The sequence below is a fragment of the Branchiostoma lanceolatum genome, chromosome 10 (assembly GCF_035083965.1).
Source record: "Branchiostoma lanceolatum isolate klBraLanc5 chromosome 10, klBraLanc5.hap2, whole genome shotgun sequence".
Classification (NCBI taxonomy): Eukaryota; Metazoa; Chordata; class Leptocardii; order Amphioxiformes; family Branchiostomatidae; genus Branchiostoma; species Branchiostoma lanceolatum.
This window is the reverse complement of record NC_089731.1, coordinates 18807253-18829734: the sequence shown is the minus strand read 5'-3', so window position 1 is coordinate 18829734 and position 22482 is coordinate 18807253. Positions and strand designations below refer to the sequence as shown.

The window sequence follows — 22482 nt, the reverse complement described above, 5'->3', positions numbered from 1 at the left end:
AAATGGTTGGTCAGTTCAGGTAGTAAGTCTCTGTCCTTATCACCTCCCATCTATGATTCAGATCGGACAGAAATAAACAAAAAGAAGTCTTAATTTTTTTTCCTTGATGGCTAAGCCACCTCCGGCCTTGGAAAGTGACCGGAAGTTAAGATGAGTCTATCCGCTGTCCTGGCGAAATGACAAGGTTTTTAATCCACCCACAACAAACGCGACATACCAGCCCACTCACCGCACAAGGACTTTCAATCAGGCGGGAAAATGTGGTCTTGTGCAAAAAGAAATTCCGCAAATCCCTCGGTTAAGGTGGGGAAAAGCGATACAACAGAACATTCTTGTATCATCTGGCTATGAGGCCAAATGGGCATACGAGGAAATAAAGATACACATCGCTTTGTCTTTCAGTTAAAGTTTAACATTTAGTAGCCTAAGATGTGAGATTTTCTCTGTTTGTCCAACGTACCGACAAGGATTATATTTGTCATCCCCGGGTGAAAGAAATTAGGAGACATCGGTAATTCATTGTGAGAGTGTAAAAATCATACGACAGTCACATTACCACGCTAATATGTGTAACGGCGCGTTGAAGTTTTGTTACCTTCGCCGAGAAGGTTATGCAGAGGGTAGCGTTTGTTTGTCTGTTTGTAGTGGACCAGCATAACTCAAGAATGCCTGGGTGGATTGTCTTGATATTTGGTATGTTGGTAGGTTTTGATGAGACCTGAAAACGGTTAGATTTTGGGCCCCCTAGCGGCTTCTTACGGTACTGCAGTTGAACTTCCTGTTTTGATATCTCGTGTTCTGGACATGCTATGGAACTGATTTTTGAGTGGTACATAGATCTTTGGACAGAGAATAAGTGGTACGGGTTTGGGCCCCCTAGCAGCTTTTTTGGAACTGCAGGAGCAGGTTTTGCGTCTGCCTTTGAAAGGGAATAACTCAAGAAGGGCTTGATGGATGGTAATGATTTCTGGTAAGTAGGTAGCTTGAGTGATGATGTACATAATTAGATACTTCTTATGCAAATCAGTATCTAATTTGCATAATTAATGAGTAAAGTTTATACATCCGCCAAATTCCATGATGTAACTGAGGAAGAGAGAAATGTTAATTGATATGAACTATTCAAATGAAGACCTCATTTGCATAATTAATGAGAAAATACTATAACAAGTTGGCCTTGATGGATGGTCATGATTTTTTGGTATGTGGATAGCTTGTGTGATGCTTAGTATGATTGGACGATGATTATGCAAATCAGATTCTAATTTGCATAATTAATGAGGCAACTATAAAAATCCGCTTTCTTCCATGATATGACTATTCAAATTGTAACTGAGGGAGAGAGGACTGTTAATAGATAGAAAATATGCAAATGTGGGCCTAATTTGCATACTTAATGAGTAACTTCTATTATTCCACACTGGCAAATGACTGCAATTTCATAGCCTCCTTCGCAGACTTCCTATGAACAGCGGCGTATATATTGGGAGGGGGGGCAAGGTTCTCTAAAGGGAGTTGTGTAGCCGAGGGAGTTGTGTAGCTGAGGGACGCTGTTCATATGAACAGCGTCCCTCGGCTACACAACTCCCTTTAGAGAACCTTGCCCCCCCCCAATATATACGCCGCTGTTCATAGGAAGTCTGCGAAGGAGGCTAGCAATTTCATACATTTAATACTTTTTTTGTGGCATCGGGAAGTTATGTGAATGTGAACATCGTTGAATCAAATTATGCTAATAAGAGCCTCATTTGCTTAATTGATGATCAATATTAGCATAACCTTCTTTGTTAAGCTCATAATTTGTTAAGCTCATACTTTGGACAAGTTATATCTTAAGACAATCAACTGGTATGATTTATAATTGATGAGAAACACTCCTAATACGTCAGTCATAAAGGTTAAAATCATTTGGCTAGGGGGCCCAAACCCGTACCACTTATTCTCTGTCCAAAGATCTATGTACCACTCAAAAATCAGTTCCATAGCATGTCCAGAACACGAGATATCAAAACAGGAAGTTCAGCTGCAGTACCGTAAGAAGCCGCTGGGGGGCCCAAAATCTAATCGTTTTCAGGTCTCATCAAAACCTACCAACATACCAAATATCCAGACAATCCATCCAGGCATTCTTGAGTTATGCTGGTCCACTACAGACAAACGCTACCCTCTGCACAACCTTCTCGGCAAAGGTAATTACACGCTAGGACAGTTCAATTTGAAAAAAAGGGACTGACTAATTTTGTCTTTTGTGGAAAGAAAATAAAAATGGACGCTGTGTTGATTCTTTCCTCCGCTTCTGTGGTTCTTCGACCTCAGAACCCAGTCAAAACAAAATCCAAATCCTCCCGTCTTACGTTTGCCTACCTGAAGATTGTTTACCTATCTCCCCAGTCCGACCCTCTGAAGTATGTCCCGGGGCGTGTCAATATTTGTGTGGGTAACTGTCATTCCGACACGACATCCTGTTTTGGGGTAAACTCGGAGACCTCGGACATCGTGTTCACCGAGCCGGCAAGTGGCAGTAAGGAATTCGATTAAATCAATTTTATGTGACACTTCTGTTTGACAGATCCTGGAGATAACATTTGACAGAATACTTAATACTTTTTCGTGATAAGCTTCCACCCACAAAGTCTAAGGTTCTTCCAAGAAAGTTTCAAGGCGTGTCATGTTTAGGTGAATTGAAGGAAATAAGATTCGATATAATACTAAGTTTTCACAATAACCTTCCACTCCCAAACGTTTCAAGCAAGCTTCAAGGGGTGTCATGTTAAATGAATTAAAGGGAGATGAAATATATCGAATATTTCAGACTTTTTCACAGTGAATTTCCACCCACAGAAAGTTTAAGACGAAAAAAAAGCATCAAGGCGTGTGGTGTTGAAGTTTAAAGACGTTGACTCCTACATCCTGTTGTTGGTTAGAGTGAGACAGCTCGGTTCAGCAGGGTCACGGTGGAGGATAATTAAGAACAGTTCCACCGTGAACCTGAGGTCACACATCGCGAAACTGTTACTTTACATTAGTTCAATTATCAAGCAGATGATGGGAGTAAAAATCCGAACGGTGTCTGGGTGCTACAGTATTTTTCCATACAATCCTCGATATTGCGCTCTTGACTCCGTGAAAATGAATACCTCGTGTCGGTTCAAATAAACGTTGACGGATCGCTCCATTTCAACATTTTTATCTCCATGAAAAATGGAGATATTGTTTTGGGTGTGTCTGTCCGTCTGTTTGTCTGTTTGTGTTTCCGGACTACTCTAGTCAGCATAACTCAAGAACCTCTTGATGGATTATGATGATATTTGATATGTGGGCGGGTGTTGTCAAGCCGAACATCAAGGTCGATTTGGGGCCCCCTGGTATGTGACCTTGGTACTGCAGCAGAACTTCGGTTTTTGTATCTTTTGACCTGGACGTGCTATGGTCTTGATTTTTGGCTGGCAGATTGTGATGTAATAAAGAAGTGGTGTAGGTTTGGGTCCCCTAGCAGCTTGCTCTGGAACTGCAGGCGCGTTATTGTGAAAATCTTCTAAGGTGAATAACTGAACAAAGAAAAGACGGTTTTCCATGATATTTAGTATGAAGTTAGTTTAGACTGAGATGTACATAATGAAGTGCAAATTATGCTAATTGGGACTTAAATTTTTCATAATTAATGAGTAAAATCTATATTTTTGTGTACGTTTTGTTTGTTTTGTTGTCTTTCAAATCATACTCTTTGCATCGTGCATCCTATTCTTATTATGAAATCAAAGGTCACATAAATCCAGTTTTGGTCGCTGCACGGTCGCTCGTTTGAGGATATACACAGCTCGTTTCACCCCGGTGTATACTTTTGAGAGAATATCCGCTCTGGCTAAATCTAAAACTAGCTTTTGATGATAGCAAATGGCTAGTTGGGCAGACTTGGTTGCATTTCAGTTGAACCAATGATAGAATTATGATGACACTCACACGGGGGGGGGGGGGCATGTGAGACCATTTCGTCTACTATCCGAATACACTTAGACAAAATAAGAGACAAAAATCATTGCATCTTCCAAGATTTTAATCATGAAGGCTCGAAGTAACAATAATGTTTTTCACCTCCTATCACTTCTTCAAGCCCAGATCTCTACTAGTGGACAAATCATGCGACAATCTTACTACCAAAATCAATAACACGTTTTTCGGGTGGAATCGCGGCAGTGGAAACTTCTGTGTCCGGTACTGCGCTTAGCAGACGCCAGTGTTGTCGAAGTACCCGCTGCACTCCAGGTTCTGACAGAAGAGGCACTGTTCCCTGTTGGTATGCTCGGGACAGCACAGGCACACCTGTACAACACACAGCACAAGATAACACCGTCACAACATAGTCAACTTCCTGTCAGACTCCAAGAGTTGTGTCCTTGGGAAAGGCACTTCGCACTTATTTCCTCATTCGACTCAGGTGAAAAAAAGTACCTAGCTTCAGTTAAGCCCCTCTTACACATTCAGGGACTTCCCTTGACCTTGCCCACGACCACTAGCCAAGCAAGGTTGACAGTAGGTTGAAAGTAGTCTCACCAGACTTCTCACCAGTTTTAGGCCACGACCATCTTTTAGCGAAAACCATGTCCCATGCAACCTACCAGACCCTTTCACAAGCAGTACACAACTTACTCCCTACCGAACCCCGAATGTTTCATAACGTACTCCCAAACATTCCAATCTCTAGCCGCAGACTGCTGACTGAATCAAACCCGGCAACTGATTGCCAACTCTCTCACGAATTAAGAGGGGCATAACCAGTGCTGTGTAGATCACATATTTTCCACTAGATAATCCATATTTTTAAAACTTTGTTGTGAATATTACCGCAAGAGATGTGAGGTTACATGTACAGCTAGCTTTAATACGGCGTAGGAGCCTCCTCTGTTTTTGGTTGTGTCTGTGTCAACCACAGTCGACCTTGCTCCCAACCGACTCCCAATGAAGGTTGGCGGAAGGTTGGGAGTTGTCGGGAGGTCATGGTCGGTTATGTGTAACCGGGGCTGTAGCCTAATGACGATGAGGAATTTGTGCGGTGTTGATTGACGACAACCAGCGTAGTACTGCGTAGGAATTTTCTAAGAAATGTTTTGATAATGCCTATGGGACGAGGCCTTGGATGAACGGAAATTAGAAAAATTAGAACAAGAGTGGCAATGAAAAAGCATTGCCATGGCGACGGTGGAAAGGTTACTTTTAATGGATGTTTGTTAATGACAAATAGTTGTATTCTGGTTTACACGAGTCTATCTCATATCCGATATTCATCATAACTCCTGCAATTGCCTTGCCTGATTTATCTATTTTCTAGATGCGCGTAAAATGACCAGGACGACGGTCGGACTCCACTGTACCAACTACCATGTTCTGATCATGTCATAAAGATGTTCTGCAATTGTCGAAAGTTAACATGATTGAATCTCTTCCTACTATACACTGTACTTGCCCCCCCCTCTCACCCAACAATACATATACATCACCCCGACCAATCAAACCACGTGAATCGCATTGAAACTCAGATTCGTATCAGCCATGACCCGACAAATTGCTTTCTAACTTGCGTTAACGACTACATCTACATCTACATAGGTGTTGCCCCCAAATGACCCCTTCAGGGGCAAAATAGGGGGGGGGGGAGTTGAGGTCCCGGGCTAAGGCGGGCAGGCCTCCAGTCTGGCACGGAACGACTCAACGGTGTGAGCCGTCGCAACCGTGCCAGGCAGGGTGTTCCACTGAGGGATGGTCCAGGGAAAAAAAGAATGTTTATATGTATCGGTTCTAGCGTGGATGGTGTGAAACTTGAGGTCGTGGCTCCCCCGGGTGCGCCCCTGGGCTGGTTTCAGCAAACTGTAAGTGTGGTTATTAACAAGTTTATAGAAGAAGGTGAGGCGGGCGTTCCTCCTCATTTCAGAGAGAAGGGGCCACTGCAGGTCGTTGAGCATTTGTGTCACGCTGCTAGTCCGCCGGTAGTCATTATCTGACCAAACAAACTCGCCAGTGAGATGGTGGAAGGTGTCAGCTTCCAAAAGATGTTTTAAGATTGACAATTTTGGCACTTTGTAAGTGATTGAATCCGCCCGCGATTTAACGTTTAGAAAAAAATAGTATTTAGGGTAGCGAGTGTAGGAGCCCCGGTAGAAAAAGGATGGCACCCAGGCTAATATGCTATAATTAGTACAGTAGAATCCGAACTGCACCACCCATTTGTCAGCGTTTTTGGTTCAATTATCCGGCTGGTGCAATTATGCGAAATGCCCAGCTGGACCGCACCACCATTTGTATTGTAAGTTATTGTATCGGAAGACTGCTCCATATTGTGACATATTTGCATTTTACGGAGAACTGTGCTAATGATGTGCGGAGGATTATAGAGTTGATTTCTATGCCAGGTATAATAAAAAGATTATTGGGGAATATATAAGGAAGTTAAATGTTAATATATTAATTTGTAATTACTGTTATCGTGGATAGCTAGCATCTTTTAGTTTTGAAATAGAGGAGGCATGTGTGAGCGAAAGTCAGAAGCAGTGCTATCCTTGTGAATTTCTTTTGGAGAGTTATAAGAGGCTGTAGAGTTGCACGGCAAGCGCATCCCCAAACAATATTAATGTTACAGGAGGTCAAATGCGGGTATATAAGGTTGTTGCATATAGTTGTGAGAGTCTTTTGAGGGGTGATGTATTTGATTTTCACAATAGCACCAATTGTTTCAGCAACTTGTTTACTTAAAGCAGGGAAAGACTTTCCAGTTTAATGTGTATACTTCGTAAAACCGGGTCAAGTGTGACGTTACAGATCAGGTGAGCATAACTAAAGCGAGAACTTCGTATATCGTGTTTCTTTTTTAGCTCCAGTGCAATTGTATATACTCCTCGAGATATGACCAGGAGCCTGCCTGATGCCCGACCGTCGTTCGCGGGGCATTCGGCACCTGGATGTGATAAGCACGCGGTACCCTGTCGGACCCCACAGGGGTCACTACAAGGCACCTTCAGAGCAACTGACGGGTGCCTGCCGGAGACCGACCAATGAAGGTTACAATATTTTACATAAATGCCACCGAGTGCCCGCCGGAGCACCCCGGGACCCCTGCAGGGCAGCGTGAAGGAAAGTTTTATTTGTGACCACGACAGCCGGTGCCCCCCGGACGTCATAGCCCGGCCGGGGCTTCATCCCCGACGGGCACCGGCGCAATTGTGACCTAAGCATTAATGGTGCCTACACGCCAGGGACCTCTCATACGAGGCGGAGCTTCCATGTAAGACATCACGAAATCGCCGGCAAATGCACCCGGATACACGGCGACATGCCGACCTGCGTGCCGATATACCGGCGCTAAGAACGTCCCTTGCTCGCACGTAAATGTTGCCCGACTTGTGTGGGTCCAAATCACGAAATCGCAAGCGAATGCACCCAGACACACGGCGACATGCCGACCTGCGCGCCGATTACCGGCGCTACAAACGTCCCATGCTCCCACGTAAATGTTTCCCGACTTGTGTGTGTCGACTTCTTCTTCGGGGCAGACGAAGCTCTCTTCCGCCTAAGTCGAATTTGGCACCCGGTGGTAGAGGAGGTCACTATTCTTAGACGAGAGAAGGAATAGGCAGCGCTACTCTAAGACTTGTGGTATAAGTGGTACACGGTGGTATAGGTGGTTTTCATACTTAGACGAGTGAAGGAATAGGCAGCGCTACTCTAAGGCTTATGGTATAAGTGGTACACGGTGGTATAGGTGGTTTTCATACTGAGACGAGCGAAGGAATAGGCATCGCTACTCTAAGGCTTGTGGTATAAGTGGTACACGGTGGTATAGGTGGTTTTCATACTGAGACGAGCGAAGGAATAGGCATCGCTACTCTAAGGCTTGTGGTATAAGTGGTACACGGTGGTATAGCTGGTTTTCATACTGAGTCGGGTGAAGGAATAGACATGTGCGTTCATTCGAGTGACCTTAAACCAGGTTGTGTATCAGGAGCACACCGCTTTCCTATTTCATGTGTCCCAGTTAAATTCCGGGGATCCACCACAAGCCCCGGTTACACATAGCCGAACATGGCTCCCGAACGCTAGCCGACTCGGCTCGGCGGGAGTCGAGAGCAGTCTGACCAGAATTAGGCCACACTTTGGCGCCGAGCATTCGTCGAATCTGCCCCGAACATGTCCCAATCATCTCCTAACCAATACACGGTGTACCCCCAACCAAACCCCGAATGCTTTCTAACCAACTCCCAACCATCCCTACCTTTAGCCGAATCTCTCCTGACTAATTCCCGACCGGCTGCTAACCCTCTCACGAATGGAACATATTCAGCCACTTTCAAAAGAGGGGTTATTCTCATTTTTGATCAAAATAATCCATTCTGCTATGTTGTTAACATCACCAAGAGATCGAATTCGGATCACAGTTAGCTTAAATAGGCTTTTAGCTTTTTTTTCTCTGTTTTTGGTCGTGTGAAGGTCTGGGTGATTCGCCCTGTTCTGGCAGTAGTCAGTTTGGTTGGGAATGAGTTAGCAGAGATTTGTCTACGGCCGTATGGTGAGTCATGGGTAGGTTGGAAACTAGTTGGAAGTAAGTCAGCAGTGGTTCTGGCGTGGTTAAGGTTCTAATTTTACTGCTGACTTACTCCCGAACACCACCTGAACACCAGCCGACCGCGCCGAACACCAGCCAATCCATTCCAGTCCCTCCGTCCAGAGCCGAATCTGGAATGTTTTGAAATTTTCAAAACATTCGGCTGGCGCAGCCGAACACTCCAGAATCACTCTAACCATGGTTGGGGGAGAGTCGGGAGGCCATGTTCGGTTATGCTTAAACTAGATACTAAATATCATAGAAATCCGTCGTTCCTTTCATCAGTTACCTAGTATCATCCTTGGAAGATTTTGACAAGAACGGAGCTCCAGAGCAAGCTGCTAGGAGGGCCTGCATGGGGGCGGGGGGGATAGGGGTAGTGATTACGAATTACGGAAAATGTTTGCCGCCGATTACGAATTACGTTAAATTCTGCTAGGAGGCCCACACCTAAGACACTTCCTCGTTACATTACAAGTTATTTGCCACCAAAAAAATCAAGATCATGGCACGCCCAGGTCAAATGATACAAAAAACGGAAGTTCTGCTGCAGTACCAAGGTCACATACCAGGCGGCCCCAAATCGACCTTGACCTTCGTCTTCCCAGCTCCTACCTTCATGCCAGATATCATTGTAATCCATCTAGAGGTTCTTCACTTATGCTGATTACAAAAATCCGGAAACACAAACAGACAGACAGGCCATGGCCAATAACTATTTTTTTCATGGAAATAATAATTTCAACGTGCTTTATCCGTAGCTTCTTGCATGTCTTGAGTTATGCTGGACAAAATATGTACTAGTATGTGGAAACACAGACAGACATATGCAAACACAACAAAAACAGGTTGGGGGTACGTATGAACAAAGAAAGCAATCCTATAGAGCCTGGATACCGTTATTTGTGTTGACATCTGGCATCCAGCTGGTGGGTGTCACTTCGTATGTCAGGGCGGGACTTTCTAATTCTAAACCGCCCACAGCAGGGCGCAACCAACCGCCGACAGCTGGGCGTAATCGAGAGATGGCAGAAACCAATCACAGACAGCAGGGCGTAACCGAGAGACGGCCGTAACCAATCACCGACAGCAGGGTGTAATCGACAACAGGGCGCAACCAATCGCCAACTCAGGGCGTACCGACAGCAACGCGTAACCATCGACCACGGCAAGGCGGAACCAGCAGTATGCAACAGGACAAAGACATGTACAGTCGGACAGTCAAGCACGCTTTTAGGATGCCATTTGACAATTTGTGTAATGTATAAGGATGACGGTGTAAAGAAGTTTGATCCATTGTTCAAAATTCCTCGTCAATTCTTTCGATCTTCAATCAAGAACAAAAAGGAGAGTGCTTAGCAGCTTCGGTACTCAAGAAGGCAAAGAGCAGACCACAAAGCGGGCACAAAGCGGGCACCTGCGGCCCCTTGGACTCAACATCGACCTCCGCCCGTCCGGAGCCGAGGAAAAGGCCAGGAAGTTGAAACGACCCACACCTGACGGCCGGAGACTCAGAAAGCGGTCTGACTGAAGGTTGGTAAAGTTTTAGGTCTGAACCTGTTGCACGGCGCATATGTTTCTGTACACATAGACCCTACCGTTTCTATGTTTGAACACCCCGATATTTCGTGGAGTAATTACGGTCTGAATTTATTCTATTGTCGAATACAGTGGTTACAAACGATATGTCTTCTATCGCTCCTTCTCATTTGAATGTACACATTTTGTAACTTCCGTTGTTGCAGTTTGAAGTAAGACGTTTCTGACATTAAGATATGCCACATATAATATGCGAAACTGCAATTTTTAAAAGCAAAAAAAAAGTTTTCAGTCGTCATAAAAGAATGACAGTTTGGCACCCTATATGTGCAAATCTGAATGTCAGAAACGCCTTACTTCAAACGGTAACGGAGGTTACAAAATGCGTACATTTAAATGATAACGAGCGCTAGATGTCATGGACACTGCCTGATGGAAAACTGTTTTGGAATTGTAGCATCGCTGGCCAGCCATATACCTGATCATGACTTCGTTTAGATTTTACCGTGTTAGATTTTACTTACCTACCCAGAAATGGTATTGTGGCCTGTCGTTTAATTTGTGCAAACTTCTTTGCACGGGTTGAGAGAGAGGTGATAAGTACCCTAATCTTTTCGACATTCAAATATTTCTTGCAAACTTACAAATTCATAAATATCCTGTTAAGCTCAGCCGTCACAAATATCCTTGAGTTACAGATTTTTTCCAACAGCTCAGTTACCCATTTATGTGCATTGATTTTAAATCAAAGTTGCAGAAATTTTGTTTATGTATTTGTGTTAGTGGAGAAGACCACGTATAATGACAAACTTCTAGCAAACAAAGTCTCCACATGTCCAGTATGAAGGACGTCTCTAGCCTTTGGATCGGAAATGCTTTCAAGTGTACAGTTGAACAACGTAACCGTAGAGAGTATCAAATAGACATGTGCCATCTTCCATTTTCCAAAGAATATTATAGGAATATTAATCCCTTGCATGTTCTGACAACCAATAGTTAGTTGCATGTCATGTATGAAACTTCTGTACAACCAAAACAGAGAGAAATTCATCAGCTTGTTTTTCCAGCTAGGAGTTACGAGATAATACGGATGGGAGGATGAAGGAAGTCTTGAGCAACCAGACCGGACAACGTACCAGGAGGACAAGTTACATGCATATGGGGGCTGTTCAAACAGTTTATTTTGTAGTCTTATCAGCAAAAAGGGAATGTGGCATTATGTTCTCTCTTATGTCAGAAACAGAGAAGCATGATTATCTACATGTAAAACATCAATAGCGACAGCCACTTTCTGTGTCTCAAATAAGTTCTCCAAACCATGTATTTTACATACAAAGCAACAAAGGCGGCCCTTTTCAGTCCAAATACCACACACTCCTTTTCAGTCCAAATGCCACACAGTCTGACTCCAGGGCTACTCCAAAAGAATCCACTGGGGTAATGCATTCGTGATTTCTTTTAAAATTCCATCAAAGTGATCGTAGTACTGTTAGTAATAAATGCATCCGCTCCTCGGTAAGTTTTCAAATCAAATATTGTCATGATATTCGATCTGACTTTGTTAAGGTTGTACTCAGGGATATTAGAGCGCCCCAAAAGAACAGAAAGGGAAGGCTTAGGAGGTTCGGTACTCAAGAAAACGAAGAATAGACCACAAAGCGGGCACCTCCGGCCCCATGGACCTCCGCCCGTCCGGAGCCAAGGAAAAGGCCAGGAAGTTGAAACGACACCACGCCTTCCCTCTGACGGAGATTCAGATAGCGGTCTGAAGGTCAGTAAAGTTTAAGGTCTGAACCTGTTGCACGGCGCATATGTTTCTGTACACATAGACTCTGCCGTTTCTATGTTTGATCACCCCGATATTTCGTGGAGTAATTCATTTATTCTATTGTCGAACACAGTGGTTACTAACGACATGTCCTCTATATGTCATGCACACTGTCTGATGGAAAACTGATTTGGAAATGTAGCACCCCTGGCCAGCCATATACCTGATCATGATCTCGTTTAGATTTTACCGTGTTAGATTTAACTTACCGAGAAATGGTTTTGTGGCCTGTCGTTTAATTTGTAGGTGTAAGTAGGTGTGGAGAGAGATGATAAGTACCGTAATCTTTTCGACATTGCAATATTTCTTGCAAAGTTACAAATTCATAAATATCCTGTTAAGCTAAGCCGACACAAATATCCCTGAGTTACAGATTTTCCCAACAGTTCAGTTACCCATAAATGTGAGTGTGTAAGTGAGTGAGTGGGTGAGTGAGTGAATGAATGTGCATTGACTTTAAATCAAATTTGCAGAAATTATGTTTATGTATTTGTGTTAGTCGATAAGACCACGAATAATGAGAAACTTCTAGCAGACAAATGAATTCTCTACATGTCCAGTATAAAGGACGTCTCTAGCTTTTGGATCGGACTTGAATGCTTTCAAATGTAGAGTTGAACAACGTAACCGTAGAGAGTATCAAACAGACATGTGCCATTTTCCACCGAATATCATAGGAATATTAATCCCTTACACGTTCTGACAACCAATAGTTAGTTGCATGTAATGTATGAAACTGCTGTACAACCAAAGTTGAGAGTAATTCATCAGTGTTTTTTTTCAGGAGTTATGAGATGATACGGATGGGAGGATGAAGAAAGGCTGGAGCAACCAGACCAGGCAACGTACCGGGAGGACAAGTTACATGGAGGCTTTTCAAACACTTAAGTTTAGTCTTATCAGCAAAAAGGGAATGTAACATACTGTTCTCTCTTATCAGAAACAGGATAACATATCTACATGTAAAACATCAATAGCGACAGCCATTTTCTGTGCCTCAAATAGCAAGTTCCCCTAACCATGCCGAACACCACAAATCAACACCCCCACCCCTTCATTCCATATCAAGCCATGCAAGTGTCTCCTCAAGACGTTCTGTGTCTGGTTGCGCCTCAAAACTGTGCACCTGCTAACACTGTCACTGTACATAATTATATCTTCTGTATATATCATTGTGTTGTATCCTTGTGTATACCCAAAACCGCCCTGAAATACAATGCCGAACCACTAAGACAGCAAACTTGGTAATACAAAAGAAATAGTGAAGTTTCACCGAACTTTGTGTTATATAATTTGTATTCCATCTGACTTTGTAACGATGTGCAGGCAATATAGGAGCCCCAATTGTATTCGTATTACTGTTCACGTTTCTATCTTGTATAACATTATGATATTTAGAACTTAAAGTTTGATCAAAAGGTCATGAATGCACTTTGATACGAATGACGTAAGTACGATACTAGCAAAAAATTGAGCACCTCTTAACTCTGTACCCAATGATACCTTTTGACTATTTCATTGTATTGTTTCCATGTGTATACTCAAAGTCTCCCTAAAGTGCAATGCCGACCCACTACGACAACTAACTTGTTAATCCAAAACAAATAAGTTTCACCCAGTTATCTGTTATTTTCTATTTTATCTGCCTTTGGAACGATGTACAGATCAATATAAGAGTCCCCTATTCCATCCATATTACAGTTATCGATTCTATCTCGTAAAACATTGACATGTCCGTATCTGTGCCGGGTCTTAAGGGGTGGAATTTTCAACATTGCTTAAAAACAACTTGATATGTTTTTATCATGTTCTTAGAATAAAAAATAGAACCACACTATGGCTGTCCTTTTTCTTCGAAACGTAGATCATAACAACTATCTCAAAACTGATGACATATACGCTACTTGCAATGAGTCACTCATTCAAACAACAAAAGTTATTTAAAACATCAAGCTATCCGTATTTTCATTCATTCTAATTGCATCTAATCAACCAAAAATATGTGCAAGATATTATTCGCCTTTGTTACATACAAAACATCTTTATATATACATGTATAGATCACTACAATAAACGCTATAATAAACAACCGTAATTACTACCCGATTAAATCAAAGACATACGTTTTGACAAATCCATGACAAAACATTCCATCAAACTATTTGCCAACCCCGTTACTTCCAATTCAACAGAGGGACAGGTCACTTCAAAACAAATTCCCCAGGGAATAACGAACACATTCCAGACATGCCTAAACAATTCTGGGAATTCTTACAGATCGGGCGTAAAGTATACTATTAGGCTCGCCCCTGAGGCAAGTGTCTCCTCAAGACGTTCTGTGTCTGGTTGCGCCTCAAAACTGTGCACCTGCTAACACTGTCACTGTACATAATTATATCTTCTGTATATATCATTGTGTTGTATCCTTGTGTATACCCAAAACCGCCCTGAAATACAATGCCGAACCACTAAGACAGCAAACTTGGTAATACAAAAGAAATAGTGAAGTTTCACCGAACTTTGTGTTATATAATTTGTATTCCATCTGACTTTGTAACGATGTGCAGGCAATATAGGAGCCCCAATTGTATTCGTATTACTGTTCACGTTTCTATCTTGTATAACATTATGATATTTAGAACTTAAAGTTTGATCAAAAGGTCATGAATGCACTTTGATACGAATGACGTAAGTACGATACTAGCAAAAAATTGAGCACCTCTTAACTCTGTACCCAATGATACCTTTTGACTATTTCATTGTATTGTTTCCATGTGTATACTCAAAGTCTCCCTAAAGTGCAATGCCGACCCACTACGACAACTAACTTGTTAATCCAAAACAAATAAGTTTCACCCAGTTATCTGTTATTTTCTATTTTATCTGCCTTTGGAACGATGTACAGATCAATATAAGAGTCCCCTATTCCATCCATATTACAGTTATCGATTCTATCTCGTAAAACATTGACATGTCCGTATCTGTGCCGGGTCTTAAGGGGTGGAATTTTCAACATTGCTTAAAAACAACTTGATATGTTTTTATCATGTTCTTAGAATAAAAAATAGAACCACACTATGGCTGTCCTTTTTCTTCGAAACGTAGATCATAACAACTATCTCAAAACTGATGACATATACGCTACTTGCAATGAGTCACTCATTCAAACAACAAAAGTTATTTAAAACATCAAGCTATCCGTATTTTCATTCATTCTAATTGCATCTAATCAACCAAAAATATGTGCAAGATATTATTCGCCTTTGTTACATACAAAACATCTTTATATATACATGTATAGATCACTACAATAAACGCTATAATAAACAACCGTAATTACTACCCGATTAAATCAAAGACATACGTTTTGACAAATCCATGACAAAACATTCCATCAAACTATTTGCCAACCCCGTTACTTCCAATTCAACAGAGGGACAGGTCACTTCAAAACAAATTCCCCAGGGAATAACGAACACATTCCAGACATGCCTAAACAATTCTGGGAATTCTTACAGATCGGGCGTAAAGTATACTATTAGGCTCGCCCCTGAGGCGTCGCCAAAAATCGAACCCGGGACCTCTCGGCTGTGGGCGAAACACCCTACCGATTGCGCCACAAGATGCCACTTAGTAATTTTCGGTTCGAAATCCAAGCGACACAACGGTGGGTCAAAGTAGCCAACTACTTTCCCGCAAACTTGACCGAAACCAAGGAAATGTTATTACGCAACTCATACGGACTTGAATATATGAACAAGTGTGAATTATGTCACTGTAATTGTACTTCTGTTTTATCGCATTGACCGGTACCTAAACGTGCAATAAAGGTTCTTCATTCATTACAACATCCGTTAGCCTCCGTTGCAGGCTCTGAAGCGGCTTTTGGGGGGGCTAAATAATACACTTTTTGCAGTCAGCCCGTAACTATCAGCCACCCCGTAACTATCAGCCACCCCGTAACTATCAGCCAGCCCGTAACCGTATCAGCCACCCCGTAACTTTCAGCCACCCCGTAACTATCAGCCACCCCGTAACTATCAGGCGGCTGATAGTTACGCGGTGGCTGATAGTTACGGCCAGCTGCAAAAAGTGTATTATTTAGCCCCCCAAAAAAAAGCCACTTCAGAGCCTGCAACGGAGGCTAACATCCGTTGGGTCTTTGGGGCTTACCATGAAGAAGGTGTCTGTGACGTGTCGGCGGGGGCACTCGCTGTACATGTCGTTCTGTCCTCCACAGAACACCAGGTACTCGCAGCCGGCGGGGTTAGACACGGCGTACATACGCTGGGGGTCCGAATTGCCGCTGCAGGTCCCTCCGATCAACTGGCGCTTGGCCGCCGCAACTGGAACCGTAAAGATGCGGACACATTTAGGGCCTGTCACATACACATAAACAGTAGGTAAGCTAAGTCCAGTGGATAGCGACTCTGTCTCTGGACTAGGACGCTGTCGCACACACGTAATGCACGCTACTGGAAAGGATGGCAGTCCTTAGAACGGGACATAAAGCCGTGGTTCACACGTTCATTGTGCTTGTCGAAAATAGCCTGGGAAAGCCTGTACATACTGTATGTAGCGTCTGTCTTCACTGTCACAACAAGTGAGAGAATAGCTCTTCAGTAAGCTAAAACTGGCTTGAAATCATTTTCATTTTTTTCACATATGTCGTGCGATCGTCGTACGATTTCAAACTGAGTGAGGGCATTCTTGGAAAAGTCGTACATGTGTCTTGCAAAATCCAGCTTAGCTGTCTTGTTACGTAAAAGAACTTCTTTAAATTCTTGTCGGCGGATGGTTTTGTCACAGCCTGCTTAAAAATTCTACCGCATCAAAATCGTAGGACTACGTACGGTGACTATATAATCGCGCAATTAGAGTCACAGTCGTAGTACGATTGTTTTGTCGTATGGTTTTCCTTGAGCGAAGCTATGACAAAACTGACCGTCGGCTAGGAGATCTACATGAACGACAACCCTTTCAGTCACACGGCATACGAATATCGTGCGACACATCTACGACTATCCCGAGACAGCCTTCAATTTGCCTATCATAAACGTATCGTACGACTTATGTGACCAGGCCCTAACCAATAGAAACAGTTAGAACACTGTGCTGCACATGTTTCTTATATTAGGGCACATGTAGCACAGACATCACAAAATCAGATAATTTTCCTTTAAAAAATTCTACTGTATAATGCTAGGGTCACATTTCCAAGCCTTGGCCCGGCCGGGCTGTTTGCGAAAACGAAAAATAAAAAGCGCATATCAAGAAAATACACGATTTATGGTTAGGAGTCATTTTTCACGTTTTGTGCCTTTCTATTGTCTTTTATATAATATTTTTCGTTCCCACAAGCTGCCCGACCGAGGAAATGTGACCTAGGCATAAGACGCCCATCCCTCTTACCTGCGTCGGTACTTCCGGACAGGATAGCAGCGCCCTCTGACAACTTCTGCACCCTGTGCAGGGGCAGGTTGGGGTAGAAGCTGCGCAGGCGCGCGTCGGTGAGGACGCTGCGGTCCAGGTTCTGCTCGACCACCGCCCACTTGTTGTCCACCACCACGGTCTCCCAGTCTCCGATCAGGCCGGAACGCTGCGTCTGACAAGCAAAGGGAAAACGTGCACTGAATATCTGGCTGACCTTTAGATAGTAATGGTACTTATCAGTTAGGCAATAGGTTAGTTCGAGCGAGAAGATTTCGGTGCTACTGACCTAACGTTATATTCCATTCTGGGGTCTCAATATGCCAAGAACTAAAATGGCATGTTAAAAGCTTACGTACACACAAGCAAACTTCATTAGATTCCATGACTTGGTCAACGCCGGCGTTTAGGGTCTGCAACTTAAGGATTTATCTTATAAAAAAGAAGACAAACCAAAAAAGCTTAGATTGTATTCTGTAGCAGTTCTTAGATTAGTCACTTGTTCCACTTGTCACCATTGTTAACTTGCACTATCTGTATACTATGCATTGTTTCATGTTACAAGTAGCCCTCGGGCAAGAACTTGCAAATAAAACTATAGAAACTTCCACCAACAAAACTTTCATGTTATTGCAAGACCATGGTGTGGCGGAGGTATACGATCAAGGAACTCTAGATTACCATGACTTGGTCCATGCCGGTCTCCAGAGTCTGCGAGTCGGGCTCGGCGCCATGTTCTGAGGTGGGGATGAGGAAACACACGCCCCGCTCAGGGAAACAGTACACGGTCTGGTCCTGGGGAACAGACACACAGATAACAAGAGTTCCACGACCTCATATCTCCATGAACAATTCTATTCATGCAAATGACTTACACATTTGCATAATATATGCTTGGTCATAAACACCTTTATCTAACTTACACATGTTGCAATATTGACAGTCCTATAATTTTCCAATTAGATGAATTATGATGTTTCGCATTAATTATGCAAATTAGGAATTTATTTGCATAATTGGTATCTGTTGATGCTCCACTTTAAATAAACTACATATGTTACATGTATTCGAGTCTGATAATGAAAAACTATTCGAATATAGGTTTTCTCTCATTAGCTATGCAAATTAAGTCACAATTTGCATAACTTGCACTACCTTATGTATACCTCTGTCTAAGCTACCTGCATACTAAATATCATATTGAGAGTCCTATAATTTTCCAATTAGATGAGATATGGTGTTTTGCATTTATTATGCAAATCAGGAATTTATTTGCATAATTGGTATCTGTTGATGATCCACTTTCCATAAACTACATACGTTACATGTATTTGAGTCTGATAATGGAAAACCCTGCAAATATAGATTTTCCTCATTGGCTATGAAAATTAAGTCCCAATTAGCATAATTTGCACTTCATTGTTCATATCTCTATCTAAACTACCTGCATACTAAATATCATGGGAATCCGTTGTTCCTTTGCTCAGTTATTCTCCTTAGAAAATTTTCACAAAAACGCCCCTGCAGTTCCAGAGGAAGCTGCTAGGGAACCCAAACCTACACCACTTCTTTATTACATCACAAGCTATCTGCCACCTAAAAATCAAGACCACAGCACGTCCAGGTCAAAAGATACAAAAATTGAAGTTCTGCTGCAGTACCAAGGTCACATACCAGGGGGCCCAAAATTGACGTTGAACTTCGGCTTCACAACACCTGCCCACATACCAAATATCATCGTAATCCATCAATAGGTTCTTGAGTTATGCTGACTACTGTAGTGCGGAAACACAAACAGACAGACAGACAGACAGACAAACACACACACAGACACACCCAAAACTATATCTCCATTTTTCATGGAGATAAATATACACCATTAGGCTCGCTGCTGAAGCCTTGCCAAAAAGATTCTTAAACATCTGAAATTCAAGCACACGTAAAGCATTTGTCCGTGTTAAAAACAATTGCAACACTACTGTAAATCGTACCAAGAAGCTACAAAATACGTCATTGTAAGCCGTATGTACTGCCAAAGAGATATTGGAAAACGGATACTAATGTCGGAGAGTGCCTTTCTTCCTATGAGTATCGTATCATTTTTTTGCCATGTGTATCAGTACAACTTAGCTGAAACTATATTTCAAGCCCTGAGAAAAGTCTTCCAACATGATAAAGACGTGAAAAACTAGAAATAAAGCATTTATGCATATATTGGCATACCATGTTCTGTGTGTTCAGTTATTTGTTCAACCTTTCTGACCACTTAGATTTTTAATGAAGGCAACATTTTTTTAGCTATCAAACATTTTTTTCTCACCCTCGCATCCGTTTTGACGTGCCCAGAGGATGCCAAACATATATTTAACTCAGTATGGCCTAAAATAGATTTGAAATGTCATCTCAATCGATCCAGAAGAACTTAAGATATTCGGCCGAAAACTCAAACAAAAACACAAAAACGACCCCACAGGTATACGGCAGGGGGCCCGAATCTACACCACTAAACCCGTATGTCAACATCTTCCTGTCACTTAAAAATCAGAACTACAGCACGTCCAGGACAAAAGAAATTTTGATAAAATTGCTGCTGCAGTACCAAGGTTAATCACGAGGGGGCCCTTCACCGCTTGGTTTACCCCACCTACCCACCTACCAAATACCATTGCAATCCATCCGGTGGCTCTTGATATATATCCCCATACGTCATCAAGAATGAAAACTATACCTCCATTTTTCATGGAGGTAACAAGTGAAACGTAATACTAACGAGTTCGAGGTTGCTGAGCACGACGATGTGGTGACGATCGTTGTGTGCGGGGACCTCCACCAGCTGGTACTTCCCTTCCGTCTGGATAGTTTCCCGAAACAGGACCCCCTTTTCCTGGACCTGGACGTTGTAGTACTGTACGTAGGGATACAACAATAGAACACCTCGCTCAGTATAGAAAAGAAAGGCTCTAATTAATAAGATATATCTGGTGAATGGGTAAGGACATACGTAATGCTATGGTCACATTTCCAAATCTGCGCCCGGCCGGACAGTTTGCGGGTATAAAAGGTATGATATAAAAGACAACAATTAATATACTAAACGTGAAAACGTCAGTCATGACTCTGAGCATACTTTGTCTGCATTTCTTCATACACTTTTATCTTTTGTTCCTCACACAGTCCGGCCGTTTGTAATGTGACCCTAGCATAAGGCCATACGCGTCCAAAAATTATAATAGATTCTGTCACATTGCTGTTTCTAAAGGAGTCATATGAACAGTTAGCTGAAATTCCTATTTTTGGAAACTAACAAAACGTAATATGCTTTATAGATAAAGAAGAACGTATGGCAAGGATTTCAGTAGTTACGATATTAGGAAGTATGGCACTCTTACCTTGGCGGTGGCTAGGGCCACAAGACACAGGAACACGAACGACTTCATGATCTGAAAAAAACAGAAAAAAATGTCAGTCGTGACTATTACGACGCAAAATGTACTGCAGCAAAATAAAGCTACGACAGACCCAAGACCTTACGGCGCAGTCACATTCCTCGTACGATCGTCGCACGATTTTGATGTCATAGAATTTTCAAACAGGCTGTAACAGAACCAACCACCGACAAGGATCTAAGACAGCCTTTTCCGTAACAAGATCGATGACTTTCATACGACATATGCACGACTATCCCAAGAATGCCTTCTTTTTTTTATCGTACCGCATCGCACGACGATCGTACGACGAAATAGAACAGGTCCTTACCTGAAAGATTGACTCCCTGGCTGCTGTCCACGAGCGATTTGAGTCCAGCTGCAGATTGTACAAAATCCACCAGAACCGAGAATTTATAGACACTGATAGATAACACAATTCGATTAGTCGCCTCGAAGCGGATACAAGGATTCGCTTGTCACCAAAGCGCCGCTTGACACCTGCGCCTTTCCCATATTAAATAGTGCGTATTGCCAATATAAGATATGGTATTTGATTAATGGAAGGTTGTAAAATACGCATACTTTGGGCCACATTGACTTGATAATATGGATGACATCCGCACTTGTATCAATTTTCGCCCGGTGTCGTTTGCCACCATAAGGTAACTTGTACAAAGAAGTAAAAAAAGAAGCTGCAAAATGAGCAAATATATGCTGTAACGTTAGTTCACATAAACTCGCGGGGTAATTAAACTCGGGATTTTTAGAAACGGTGCGTGTATTTAAATTAGGGATATGTGCTAGATGCTACATCAGTTATAACGCCAGCAATGCAAACATGATAGACTAACGTATTCAGAACATTGTCTGAAAAGCTCCGATAACCATGCATTAGAAGATGACGACGTAAAAATCTCTTATTGACACAGTCTGAGGGCTTCATGGGAGAATCACACTTCATGGTTGTTCGCTTGTTGATAAGACAAGTGTCACATCCGCTTCCTGCTAGACAACTTATCAGAATCTCTTTTGCTAACCTGCAACTTGACTCGAAGTAGTGTGATCAATCATCAAAACGCCACGTTGTTGCTGCAACCTATGGCTAAGGCACTCAAAGGTGTATTTTCCCGCCACCATATTATTACCCAAAATCCTGCTATTCAGCAGACGACAAAGGTTTGTGAGGAACACTTTTTTGTGTGTGATAGTGGACTGAAGGCGATATTTTCCTCAAAGTTTGCTCCTAGCACAAGCAAAAACACATAGACATAGTAGTATTACCATTTCTATGTCATACAGCTAACGTCCCGATGAATAATGTACAAATTGCCATGACGGTGGGGGTCGACTTTGAGAGTTCTACCGACTCAACAAACGGGTTGTTACCAAAGCCTGGTTTGTGCGGTACGGCCGTTTTGTCGTGTTTTTTGTTGTTGCTTGAACACGTTTATATGACCTTAGAACTCTCTTCAAGCAAAGCTAGGAACAATAGCTGCTATATAAAAGATGATTAGCGGCAAGACATCAATGACGAATCTTCTCTCCGAAAATTTTTTAGCACCTGTCTGAGAGCACCGTCATTCTGCGTGCGGCGGACGTTAACTTACAATATTATGGTATTAGCACGACTAGAGAGGAAATACAACATATCTAGCATTAGTGCAAGG

At 42.5% G+C, this 22482-nt stretch overlaps 1 protein-coding gene and 1 long non-coding RNA gene across 2 annotated transcripts; one reads left to right on the top strand and one right to left on the bottom strand.

Annotated features, from left to right (window-relative positions):
- Positions 1–4036: 4036 nt before the first annotated feature.
- Positions 4037–21329, bottom strand: LOC136444010 (uncharacterized). Its single transcript, XM_066441407.1, has 7 exons — positions 21144–21329; positions 20777–20827; positions 20158–20292; positions 18069–18182; positions 17370–17562; positions 16131–16303; positions 4037–4320 (listed from the first exon to the last, which is right to left on the bottom strand). The coding sequence occupies exons 2-7, from the start codon at positions 20822–20824 to the stop codon at positions 4222–4224; spliced, it is 762 nt and encodes a 253-aa protein (XP_066297504.1). The 5' UTR covers positions 20825–20827; positions 21144–21329; the 3' UTR covers positions 4037–4221.
- LOC136444011 (uncharacterized) lies at positions 8997–13791 on the top strand. The gene is made up of 3 exons (XR_010757219.1): positions 8997–10123; positions 11197–11900; positions 12742–13791. It is a non-coding gene; the product is annotated as an uncharacterized lncRNA (long non-coding RNA).
- Positions 21330–22482: the final 1153 nt, after the last annotated feature.

Coding starts and splice junctions, on each gene's coding strand:
- LOC136444010 (XM_066441407.1), bottom strand. CDS start 20,824: ATGAAGTCGTTCGTGTTCCTGTGTCTTGTGGCCCTAGCCACCGCCAAG. Junction 20,293..20,776: donor TGGCCCTAGCCACCGCCAAG/GTAAGAGTGCCA, acceptor CCCTACGTACAG/TACTACAACGTCCAGGTCCA. Junction 18,183..20,157: donor TGCTCAGCAACCTCGAACTC/GTTAGTATTACG, acceptor TCTGTTCCCCAG/GACCAGACCGTGTACTGTTT.